This window comes from Syngnathus floridae, chromosome 12 (assembly GCF_059516105.1).
Source record: "Syngnathus floridae isolate MCC-2025c chromosome 12, RoL_Sflo_1.0, whole genome shotgun sequence".
Classification (NCBI taxonomy): domain Eukaryota; kingdom Metazoa; phylum Chordata; class Actinopteri; order Syngnathiformes; family Syngnathidae; genus Syngnathus; species Syngnathus floridae.
Window position 1 is genome coordinate 9148262 of NC_142424.1, and position 13636 is coordinate 9161897.

Here is a 13636-nt window from a genome sequence, read left to right on the forward strand (position 1 = left end):
GCGATGTAAAAACAAGCTGCTTTTACATGATAAGGGCAGGTCGTTTCTTTGTTGGTGCATTACTCACTGATAAATGTTTGTCTACAAAGCACTTGTGACAATACTCGTCTGCTCACATTAATTACCTTTTTTTTTTAATTAAAAAAGACTTAGTATGATCTGGGGGCCACATATCGAGATATTTTAGATATGGACAAAATACATGCATACATGCAAAATATGTGCTCTTAAGGTTTTCTTACTGGTAACACATATTAGGCTGCACGGTGCCGCACTGGTTAGCACGCCACCTCACAGTTTGGAGAGCGCAGGTTCGATTCCACCTCTAGAATCACCTGCACATCTTTCCAATTCAGCCAAAAAAAAAGTCATTGTCACACACACATCTGGGTGCGGTGAAATTTGTCTCTGCATTTAACCCATCCCCGAAGGGAGCAGTGAGCAGCAGCGGTGCCGCGCCCGGGAATCATTTGGTGATCTAACCCCCCAATTCCAACTCTTAATGCTGAATGCCAAGCAGGGAGGCAACAGGTCCCATTTTTATAGTCTTTGGCATGACCCGGCCGGGGTTTGAACCCACAACCTTGTAATATAAGGTAATATAAGACCTAGGGCCTTATTTTTGTGCCCTTGTGCACAAGGGTCATGAGTTTAATTTTAGACTATTTTCCATAAAAAAAAAAAACTGATGCTTTATCCATAAATCTGATCAACAGGAAGCTTCTTCATTCAGTCATTTTGGGGAATAAAGCAAATGTGTCTTTTATTGGACTCTATGCATGTATTGTTGGGTTTTCAATCTATTTTAAATTTTCTACTTTTAGTTACCTAAATGAAACCATATAAATGAAACAACAATGCATATTTGAAGAGAGTAAAAAGCAAATACATAGACTATTATTTTATGATTCATGATTTATGAATTATTCCTTCACTGCCAGACTTTATGATTCATACATTGGGAAACTGGGAGATGCACTATTGCAGAGATGAAAACTGAGAAAATGTCTGACGGATTAGGAGAAGTACGAGGTAATCTGTGATGAATCCTCTGCAGAAAGGATGAAACATTTCTCAGAGATAGTAAAAAGGAAAGAGTATGAATAAAAAGGGAAACATCAACGGAATGGAAATGCTGTCCTAGAGCAAACCAGTGAGCGTTTGCAAGCGCTTAAGATAATGAGCCTGGAAAAGTTACAGGAGATGTTTGCAGTGAAATGAATGGAGCAGGAAGGAAATGGAAAGATGGCTCATGGGAAAGAAAAAAAACAAGGCAGAAGGAAAAACGTCTGAATATGTTCAATAATAATAATAATAATAATAACAATAATAATAATAATAAAGACACATTAAGTCTCACCCACTACAGCAAACAAAGACAGTTTTTGATTTTTATTATGAGAAAATATTTTGTACGAAAGATTTTGCAAAGTAACTAGTCAAAGCAATTTAATGTTGGAATTTTAAAGTGGAAGCAGTGACACTGAAATGGATTTTTGTTTTTTATGTAGGTCACTACGGTTGTGAGTTGATGTAAAGTGTGCTTATATGGCCACAATGCTCGAAAATAGTCCAGTCACCATAAATTGTGATGTCATATAGTTTTCGACAGTTTTTTTGCGACAACGTAGAATATATGAACTTACACTGTAGAGGACGTCGACCCAGCCCTCCATTGTGATGCACTGGAACACCGTAAGCACGGCAAACAGGATGTTGTCAAAGTTGGTAATGCCAAAATTGGGTCCAGTCCAGTATTCTCTGCACTGGGTCCCATTGGGACACAACCTTGCTGGAGGCTCGAGACCACAAGGCCATTCTGCTGCTTTTTCACCTGAATGAAAAAGGGATTTTTTTTTTTAAGCATGGCTTCTTTTGCTATCTTACGCTGCTTCACAGATACAGCAGACAGAAAATAGGGTTGCACATAAAGCAGTCTGTGTACAGTACAAACAGTGCAGGCCCAGGTCCTTTTCCAAAGCAGCTTCCACCAGCCTCCTAATGCTGCTGTAGAGTGTCCCACGATGTGAACGCCATCCGTTATCATCAGTTAAGCTCTATAAAGGCATCCATTGCTGGTAAGTGCTCAGTCCACTTCAAATGATTTCTCTCAGTGAACACCAATGACCCCGTTGACCCTATCATTCAGAGTGGTACTGTAGCCCCATTCTGTCCATCACGACAGAGCATGTGGCCACAGGTTTGAAGGCCAACACCAAATTCAAAGGTTTGTCTGTGGCACAGACCACTTTCCGGCAGACAGCGGCATCGACTGCATCTTTGGCTCCACGCATTTAAGCCTTGCTTGTCTGCAGACACGAACATTGATCTGCTTACTAATGATGTGGTTTAAAAAAAAATAGTTTAGCTCCATTGAAAAAGATCATATCTGTCTATATGGCAAATATGGACAACTTAAATTATGTAGGGGGGCTCAATTTTGTGGGGACCATGCACTTCTTAACCTGATGGCTGCCTTTTGAAATATGGATACAATGCAACTGTGTTTTTGTTTTGAAGCTCATTGACATTGTTTAACTTCTTACAAGAATAGGAACAATTAATCCCAGGTCCATATTTATATGACTTTTACATATTTTCATGTGGAAACGTAAAACAGGCTCTAAAAATGAAAAATGGCTTGCATTGAATGAGTATAATAAAATAATGACCCAGTTACAGGTGTAAAAGATCCAGCCTTCTGTTCAAAGCATTTGAACAATAAAAGCATAACTCCAAACTGTGATTTTTTTTATAGTGCAAAGGTGCATGAGAATTACTATTCAAGTATGGCACAAAACTGCTGAACAGCAAACTAACGTGAAGCAATAGGGTCAGCCTTTTTTCACAAAAATCAACTCAATCAAAATTTTGATATGTTTAAAAAAAATCAACTCACTCAAACTGTTTATATTATTCATCATGTTTGTCCTGTGTGTTATTTCCAATCACCACATTTTTAGGCCTACTCATGTTGTAGTGTAGGGCAGTACAAGAAAACCTTATTTTAAAAAAATCATTATAATGCCTGCTCTGAGTTCTATTTTTGTACCTAGTAAATTTATATATCTATATATTTATATATCCATATATTGATCTCTCTCTCTCTCTCTCTCTCTCTCTCTCTCTCTCTCTATTCTTTCAAATGCATTGCGAGTGAGGCCGTGCTAACATTCCTTGGCATATTGAAAGAATCAATTGTACACAATCACCAGTCCTGCAGTAAGACGAGACGCCTAAAGTATGTTTTTAAGGAAATGCAAGCAAACATCCAGGGACAAAGATGGGTAGTTTTTTAAGAGGCGGCTTATGCACAGTAACACCACATAGCTCTGGCAACTAAAAGGATGAAGTGAAATGTTACTGATATGCTCCTTCCATGCAGAAAATTGTGACTTTATGTAGCATGTTCGCGGTTTGCAGAGCACCACAGTGAGAGACAATATGAGTTTTGCATTAGATTTCTTGATGTGGTTTGTCTGCACATATTGTCAACATATTTTTAATTTATTATATATTCATTCCTTCAGCAAGAATTATTGAACATGTTTTTTGGCTGCCATTTTCTAGGGAAACATAAAATTTTATCAAATTTGTGATTTGCGCAACTTTCAGATCTCATCATAAATAGTAATGTGTCTGTTTACTGTTTACTCCACTTCCAGCTGAACTGATATTCTGAAAAAACATTCAGTAAGGTTTTTTTTCACCTACATGGACCACATGGAAGATGCTGAGACAATTTAAAGGTTGTGCAGTTGCATGTCATATAGCCCAGGAGAAGAATGAATGTGCTGAGTCTTACAGATACTTCCTCGGTCAACATTCCTTTACTTGATTAGGTTCTAACAATGATGTGCAGAGCCATTTCCCACAGTCAACATGCTTCTAGTGCCACTCCTGTAAAATGGGCGCTTTGCTTCCCACTGACAGATGCTGTGTCAGCCAGACTCTGAGCCTGAGGACGAGGCAGGAACATCTAAGATCCTATTTTCTTACAAAGTGAATTGCCTCTGTTAGATTGATATATTTTATTGGAATTTAGGATTGCTATTTAATTTTTGGGTGACAAAAAAACTGACTCAAAGAAATGTCTTCATCTTCTGTATGTTATGCAGACTGACTGCTTGAGTTCCACTGTCATACTGTTCGTTACACCTCCAGAGTCATTCACATGTACATACACACATATGCTATGAATAATTTATGTGCATATATGCGTCATAATAAGAAGGGGGAAAAAAACCTAGAAAAATCAAAAGTCCTATAAAAACATCATTACTGTTTTTTTTATCACCTGTGTCGATGTTGAAGCAGGTAGTGTGGAATTTGCCCATGTAAAACTCCACCCCGATGATAGCAAACATGACAATAGCAAAGAAAAGCAGCAGGCCGATCTGAAGCAATGGCACCATGGCTTTCATTATCGACTTCAACACCACTTGGAGGCCTGGAGAAAACAAAACATATTCTTGCTTTAAATGCAATATCGGCACACACAAGTACGGAATTAAAATAGATGAGGAAGGAAGGAAGGAAGGAAGGAAGGAAGGAAGGAAGGAAGGAAGGAAGGAAGGAAGGAAGGAAGGAAGGAAGGAAGGATAATGGGAGATACAGAGGTTAATTGCACATTCGGTCATCTAATGGAAGCTTATTTAATTGTCTGCCTGTCTCTACGTCACTAAAATAATCTTTTATGGCAAATATTGTGCCATGGCACCCTGATTAGGAATTATTGGTCTAAAGTGTATTCATTTAATGCTGCTTTCATTTCAAACCTTTTCTGTTAATTTTCACAATAAACTAAAATGAAAAAACGAAACTGAACTAAAAGAGTAACGAGTAAAGGCTGAAAGAAAAAGTTACACGCAAGCTGGGGAACAACAACCAAACTCCATACGGGGACTTGCACTTGCCCATTAATTAATTACGAGACTTCAGACTGGTTTTGTTCCTTTGATAGGACGAGCAATACACAGCTAACTCTTTCCACAAGGTAGAAAGCATAGAAAATTGAAAATATGTATATATATTTTTTAAATATAACAGTAAATAATAACATAAAAAAATCAAAATAGATATATACTACATAAATATTAAGTATATATTTTTCCATGAATGCTCATATGAACACTATAAAAAACATTTGAAGTGACTTACTGGGGATCCCGGACACTAGTTTGAGGGGTCGCAGCACTCTCACAGCCCGCAGTGTTCGAAGGTCAAAGTCGGAGCCCACTTTTGCCAGGATCCTGTGAATAGAGACACCCAAACATGGTTTGAAGTTGGAGCTTGAGTCGAAGGTTAAACAACTCTTTGATATGCAGTTGAAGTGAAATTGGAGGTTTCAGCAAAACAATGACAGCAGTTCTAAAAAGAACAGACTCAATAAATATTAAATAGATACTCAAAGAATCTGTAAATTTCATTAAACCAAATAGGAAAAAAAGACCACAACCAATCAAAATTGCATCACTTTTTGATGAAGAATAAGAATACAGTACATTGACATGAAGAAACTCCAGAAAATGTTGGGAGCAATAAAGAATGCTTATTGCTCTCAGGTTAGAATGGGTAAAATACATTATGTGTGCCTTATGTTAGTGGGGGAAAAAAAATACACTGAGCCCAGTGGTGTCATGTGTTAGGGTCAAATTAAAATTCAATACAGAAATACCATAATTTCTGGATTATATTACGCACCTGAATATAAGACAAAACAGCTCAAATTAAGGCAAACTCCTGTTTTGTTCAAATATAAGCCGCACCAGTAAAAAACGGGATTAGACAGGGAACTCTTAACATGACAGTCTGATGAAGACAGTGCTAAGTACTTTCGACAGAAGCGCTTTTGTCTTCTCATGCTTCTTTAAATGAAATGTGTTCATTTCTATTATCTGTATTACCAAAACAAATCCTCTTACATTATCATAAAAAAAATCCAAAAATTAACTGCACCAGACTATAAATTGCAGGGTTCAAAGCTTGTGCAAAATGTAGCGTTTTATTGTGTGAAAATTACGGTAAATGTCACTTCAAAATCCATAAAGTTCTTCTGACCAGGACAGAGATGCAGGTATTAAAAGTGGGCATTGAAGGCAAGTCAATTACCCCCCAACTATTGCAATTCAAAAATCAATAACATACTTTGTCCTGGTAAGTGCATGCTTGTGTATGTTTGCATGCATGGGTGCACACAGGGCTGACTTGATGGCTGTGTCGACAGACAGTCTGGGTAAGGATTCATCAGAAGAAGGAGCTGTATGACTTTTAATATTCCTTTATCGTCACTGCAATATGTCCATGCGGGCCAGACAGCAACACCGGAAATATGGAGTGTGATTGTATCGTCTATCAAGTACACAACGGCGCGTCACTTCCCTCTGTTGCTTAAGTACAACAGTGAAAACATTGTAAACAACCTTTTTTAAAATAAGTAGGTATGCAAAAGTAAAGTTAAGGCTGCACTATTATTATTTTAATGAAAGTGTTGATATTCATCAAATACATCAGTGATTACCAAACTGAGGTATAAATTGACAGAGGGGTTGAGAGAGAAAAAAAAAAACTTCACAAATTACAATGTGTTTAGAGTCTAAACTATAACGGATACATAATTTAAAAAAAACAACAACAAGGAAAGCAGGAGGGCTGAATGACTTAAAAAGTGTGAAAAATATTAAACACAGCAATACAAGTCTATTTTTTAATAAATGGAAATAAAAATTGTCATATGATCATCATTAAAATGCTGCTCTCTCTTCAATCATATATTTTTTCCCCACACCTGTTACATATTATCTGTTCAATGGACTTTACTACCAATGCCCATACATTTTTGAAAGGTTTCACTAATTGTGGTGGAACAAGTAATAAACACAAAATGTTTTGTTTTTTTTCTGCTTACACAGCTTTGTGGAGACGAACCGTAACACAATGCAGAAAATCGCCATTTCATGCCAATTAGACATACAGGAAATGAGAAAGCTAATCATCAGTTCACAGTCACATCCTGTTTGTGTGTGTGTGTGTGTGTGTGCGTGTGTGCGTGTGTGCGTGTGTGCGTGTGTGCGTGTGCGCGCGCGCGCGTGCGCGTGCGTGCTTGTTTGTTTGTGCGCGCGTGTGTGTGTTGCAGCCCTATCTTAATGTGATACAAGCAGACAGCCGTGATATAGGCAGGAGAGGCCACAACGCACATGAGGATGGCGGAAGTCATTGTAGTTGCCAGAGTTACTTGCCATCAAACATGGCTGCTGTTGTACAGCCATGATTCCAGTTTGATACGCCCTGCCTGGCACATCTTCACCCAGCCTTGCTGTCAAATCATGAGCGCAGGAACTTGGTGCGGGGGCACTTATTATTATGTAGCATGTAGGATAATCAGAACAGCTCGTTCACAAACATGTTTTAAGAAACAGGTAGGTGTGCTTGTATGTCCTATTTAATCATGATTAGAAAACTAATAAACAACTAAAATCAAACATCCATCCATCCATCCATCTTCTGTACCACTTGTCCGCACCCTCCTAACTGTGAGGCGAACGTGCTAACCAGTGCTCCACGGTGCTAACCAGTGGTCCACCATGCCGCCTAACAAAATCATGTTAATATAATATCAGTTAGGGATATTACAGAAGCCAAGTAAAAGCAGTCAAATGACCACTGTAGAAAAAGCCATTATGTTATATAGTTGCTTGGGGAAAAGTAATTTATTAAATTCATTTTTATAAATTAATTTGGTCTGTGAGGTCTACAAAAAGTCACACTCAAAACCGCATTGAGCTCGCTCTGTATGTTAATAAAGGTTGAAGAATTGTCCTGCCAGTCATTGCAGGGAGAACAAATCGGAAGAATAGATTTTTATTAGAAGGCACTGTTCTAAACTGAGATACAAAATGATTAATATAATAATTATATTTATGCATCCATCCATGGATGAGCTGCAATTTATCCCAGCTGAATTTGGGAGAGGCACGGGTACACAGGAGTGGTCGCCAGTCAGTCAAAGAACAAGTATAAACATACAACATTCATTCTCACATTCACAACAAAGACCAAAGTAGCCAATTTAACCTGCCAAGCATGGGTTATTTTTTGGTCAAAGGATATGAGAGAATATTTATTTTTTATGACTATGTAAACTGGAAACTACAGGACTATTGACTACAACATTGCAAACCACTGCTGTAGAGGAATAAAGTCAGAACACAAGTAATAAAGGAAGGTGAGATGTGAACTCACACACACCAACACAAACATACAAAGTGGGATTAATATGAAGTCAGACAGTAAATATATTGTTATTGAAGTTTTATTTGTTTATTTATCCAAGACAGAGGCAAGAAATTTTATGATATGTAACATAAGATGAAATGTCTCGAGATTTTACACTTTCTGTTATCATACTCAGAGCCATAAACTCATCGTTAATGTCATTTCCCACTCAGTAGAAACATTCTTGATGTTTTACTTTTTTGGGGGGAGGATCATCATGTAGTATTAAATTGAAAGTTTTTAATAATGAGTAACGAGGCTTAAAAGCAAAGCGCATATTACAAACAAGATTCAAAGTCGTCGTAATGTTTGTGATAAGTACTGCCTTGTAGTTCATTTATAGTCAAGATAATATTTCTTGTGGGACTCTTTATTTTCATTTTGAGATGATCATTTTCATCCAAGTGGACCCCATTATTTTTAATTGGGTTTAAAAGCGACTGAAAAGTGCTTTGCTCATGCAGTTAGAAACCTGATTAACCTACGTTACACACCACCCAAAAAAAAGCAAAAAAAAACAAACAAATACTAATGCTAATACCTTTATGAATCTAAATGACGGCGCTGTGTCTCAATAACGCTGTTTAAAAAAGAGCTCTCTGAGGAAGAGTGACTCATGCCAAGATAGTACACTCTCTTTTAAATCACTCAAGTGAGATTATGTATGTTTGTATGTGTTAAATTGTGTATTACAGTCTCAAGCGGATGGGCCTGGACATTTATTTCCAGAGAATTTCAAAAATGTTGCCGTCACATTAATTACCGTTGACTGACAATGTCCACCAGCACTCAGCCAAGAGAGCTGAATGAGAACTAATCTAATTCATCTAATTTCTAATTTATAAAGTGTGCATATGAACCTAATGTTAATTGATTCCAAGTTTCTTTCAGGTGGTATTCCAAGGTCCATGGATAAACAGCTGTAGACATCAAAAGGCAATGGGAATTTGTGGTTCCTGGAAATCAGTCATGGGATGTGACTGAGAAAAAAGAATTAAGTGACGTGAGGCCAAATGAAATTTGCTCCGCTTCAGGCATGCAGTCTTTTCCGGGTGACGGCGGATCTGATCTATGCAAATTAATTTAATCACTGTAGACAAATGTAATTTTTCAGCACACATGGCAAACAGCAAATTTTATCCAAGTCCTCCGAATAAAGATAAAAACAACTCTTTACTCATGATTGGGAATATAATATCTCACTTATTTTCTAGAATTAAATGTACTATAAAGATAAAGAAGGCAACAGAATATAACAACAATTTTCAGTTTTGATTGTAAGGTTTTAAACTTTACCATGTTCTTCAATACAAAAAGTAAATAAATGGCAAGTGGTGTGCACTAATAAAACACTATCCATACAGTGTCCTAAGCGCTTATGAAGCCACTCATTTACTAATTCATACAAAAATTCATATGCCATTGGGGAGAAAAATGCATCACAACACCACAAATGAATCTTTACAGACATCTAGCCCAATAATAATATACAGTATGGGGAAAAGTTAAAATAATTTTAAGGTGAAAAGGCAGATTATTTATTTATTTATTTAGTTATTTAGTTATTTAGTTATTATTTCATTTATTTATTTGCATTTTTAGTTATTTTGTTTTAGGTTTGGTCAGGATTGTTATCAGGCTTCTGAACCGCTTGCTCATCAGTGGATCATTTGAATCAGGTCTGTCAGCAAAGAGAAACATCAAAAAGAGGCACGATAGTGGCCGTAAAAGAACCAGAGTTGGTCATCCCGTGTAAAATATCCACAATAATTAAATTTTGTCATGCATGTTCTACTTACTTGTTTTGCATAATTTTGCTGTACTCTTAAGTTATCCACAATAATTAAATTTTATCATGCATGTTCGACTTACTTGTTTTGCATAATTTTGCCGTACTTTTAAGTTAGACTAGTATTTATTAAAGGTATTGCTAAGATATTGCCGAAAAATTATGTGGCAGACCCTCTTGAGATTCTTCCTCTCATGTTGGATATATGGTTAAACATAATCAGTGACATTGCATTCAAGCTAGGATACACACACGTGCGCACGCACGCACACACACACACACACACACACACACACACACACACACACACAAACACACACACACACACACACACACACACACACACGCATTCAGGCAACAGCTAATCAATGCTGTGGTTAGCTCAGTTCTGAATATCACCCACCCACAAATCACAATGTCGATATAAGACTGGGAGCTATCAACAATAAACTAATCAGCCTTCTTCTCATTAGCAACCATCAAAGTTAGCTCTTGGTCAGCTGATACCCTTCGGAGTCCCACAGGCCAGAAAAGCCCAATAAAACGCCTTCTTCAGCTTGATGGTATCCTTTATTGCTGGTTTTCACCAACGGGTTCTGAGATTACCGCCATGACAGGCTCTGACCGCCTTTGTGGTCACAGCTCCCGTCGGACGCCTAGACAATGGGGGCACGGAGTATGATACAGTCAGATTCAAAGTCCTCCAGAATCCCGGAGGTAGGTGAAGGTCAGCCGTGAGTTGAAACTTCTAACAGGGGACTTTCCCAAAAAACAAACACAATAATTTTGGGTGGCGGCACGGTGGAGTACCGGTTAGCAAGTTTGCCTCACACTTCAGAGGGTGTGGATTCGATTCTACCTCCAACCCTCCCTGTGTGGAGTTTACATGTTCTCCCCGTGCCTGCGTGGGTTTTCTCTGGGCACTCCGGTTTCCTCTCACTACCCAAAAACCTGCATTGTAGGCTGATTGAGCACTCCAAATTGCCCGTAGGTGTGAGTGCGGTCATGTGCTATGCCACCTGTCATCAGCCGCTCAGTCTGTCGCTCAGTCACCATGGATAGCATTCACGGCCACGCCCTTCTATCGAGCCAATCGCCCACGCCTGTTCTTGTCCTTCACCGGTCAATTTTTTCAACGCCATACACTTCTTTGTCAGTTCATCCCAGTAAGCTACCCATCCGTGATCTTGCTCTGTACCTTGTTGCTCTTGATGCCGACCTGTTACCGTGTACTGACTGACCAAGCCCAAACGCCGCCAGCCCTGACCAAGCACCTGTCCAACGATCAAGCCCCAACGCCACCAGCCCTGACCAACCGCCTGTCCAACGATCAAGCCCCAACGCCACAAGCCCTGACCAACCGCCTGTCCAACGATCAAGCCCCAACACCACCAGCCCTGACCGAACGCCCGATTACTGACCACGACTCCGTCTTACCCAGTGAGCACTACGCCGATCCCCTCATTTCCCAAATAGTGTATCACATTTGGTCGTCCTGCCCGTCTGTTCCCGTTACAAGTGCGAGTGCGGAGGGTTGTTTGTTTCTGTATCCCCTGTAGTTGGGTGGCAATCGGTTCAGGGTGTCCCCCGTCAACTGCCCGATGACAGGTGAGATAGGCTCCAGCACGCCCGCGACCGATGTGGGGACAAGCAGTACAGAAAATGGATGGATGGATGGAATATTTTTGGGTCAGCCAGGTTGGACTGTCATCATTGTCTCACGATCAAAGCCGATCTGTTGATAGCTTCACCCTTTGCTTCAACAGATAATAATGCAAACAAATGTTCATTACTATATGATGATCGTTTGTGGCTTGTGTGCTTTTGGAAGTTTTATAACAACTTGTTTGTAATTTATCCAAAATGTCCAAATGCAGCCACTGCACACATCTGAACACTCTCAAGAACAATATCAAAATGAGGAATTGGGTTTGACACTGTCAGATGGCCATATAATGTATATTAGGTATCCAAAATGTATCCCTGAGTATAGAGGTCTACACCACCGCAGACGTATTATATATGAATATCTGAATAAAAGTATTCCAGTGTCGTGTAATTGGATCATAATCATTCAAATTGTTGAATGAATAAAGTGTGCAGTAGGTCTACCCACTTGTTTTTATTGGCATGCCATTGTGTTGATATTCAAACACGCCACCTTGCTGAAAGTCTGTGCTCTATTGAGCGCCTTTCTGGTTTTATAAATTGATTCTGAGATGCACAGACAGTAGCATCTTGGCCATTATGAGGTTTTGGGTCCAAGATGTGATGGACTTTGATGCATTTGTGGTAAAATAAGCAGGTTATATTGCGGACAGTGCTGGGAAGTCAACACAAAGCTCATATTTGCTCACTTTCCAATTTCCAATATATTTTCTGTAACACGATGATGCATTTTAAATTTCTCATGATAACATGAGTTTAAAAGTTTGTTTTTGGAGAACATGGGAAGAGTAGAACATTAGCTATATTTAGACTTTGCATGATGGTGCATCCATTAGCAATAGAATTAAAAAAATGTCAACCATGGTTAGTTTTCATTTTCTGTCACTTCTTTCTGTTTTTCACACAATCATGGATGAATGCATGCAACAATGTCAGAACCGTCACATTTATACTACCTCATATCATCCAATCAAGAGAAGAGGCACTACATGAGCACACAGGATCATAAACTTGAATTATCATCCACATGTGCACAACAAAACATGTCTGTGGCTCATCTTTTGTGATGTAAGCCTTCCTCCTTCCATCCCACTCTTCGCCTATGTTGTAATGTTATTATGTTGGTGAAGTGGAGCTGAAGAGAGAGCGGGAAGCCTCACCACAGAGTTACTAATGCACGGTGGAGCACATCACATGTACGCTCAACCCAGACAGTGACACTGACGCTTATCGCGCTTCACTCAGGTGTGCAAATCGCAACCCATTTTGTCTTCATGATGTTTTGGGACCCATTCTTTGTCACTCAATGATACGAGAACCGGAATTGTCGGGTTTGAGGCTTAGTCCTTTTAAGAATGGACTGTGTTACCTAAAACAAGATGGCTGAATGGATGGACAGATGGACGGACGGACGGACGGACGGATGGACGGACAGATGGACGGATGGATGGATGGACTGACGGGAAAGATAATTATTCCTTTATTTCTTTTAAAGAAATAAAGAAATAAAGAAAGATACACCAGCCAAGCTGATTTATTATCCAAATTAGAAGTGTCATTTTTTGTTAATAACCAATACAAATGAGGCAATAGAGTTGAACAGATCAAGGGTGTGTTTTAATGGAGGAGGAAAGAGATCATTATTTCTGATTTAGCTTACAAAAGAAAAAAATAAATGTTGTCAAACTAATGTAGAAGGTGAGGTCATCATTTTTAAAAATGTACTTTTAAGATTCCCTTGACTATCCTCGCTTCATGTCTCCTCCCTCACCCATTTAAAAATGTGTCACAGTTCACAGCACACGACAAGGTCCCAGAAGTAAAAAATCTGTGATTTTTTTTTACCCACCCCTTATAATATAGTATGTGTAAAAAGGTAAAGTGATGCACAATTACTTTCCTTTC

General features: G+C 38.8%; 1 protein-coding gene across 1 annotated transcript in view; it reads right to left on the bottom strand.

Annotated features, from left to right (window-relative positions):
• The window catches only part of cacna1bb (calcium voltage-gated channel subunit alpha1 Bb), a 120539-nt gene that overhangs the window by 61109 nt on the left and 45794 nt on the right, over nt 1-13636 (bottom strand). Inside the window, exons 6-8 of the mRNA XM_088392772.1 lie at nt 5161-5252; nt 4298-4450; nt 1647-1834 (exon numbers count right to left, since the gene is read on the bottom strand). Of these exons, the coding sequence (XP_088248898.1) occupies nt 1647-1834; nt 4298-4450; nt 5161-5252 (433 nt within the window). The remainder of the gene's footprint in view (nt 1-1646; nt 1835-4297; nt 4451-5160; nt 5253-13636) is intronic.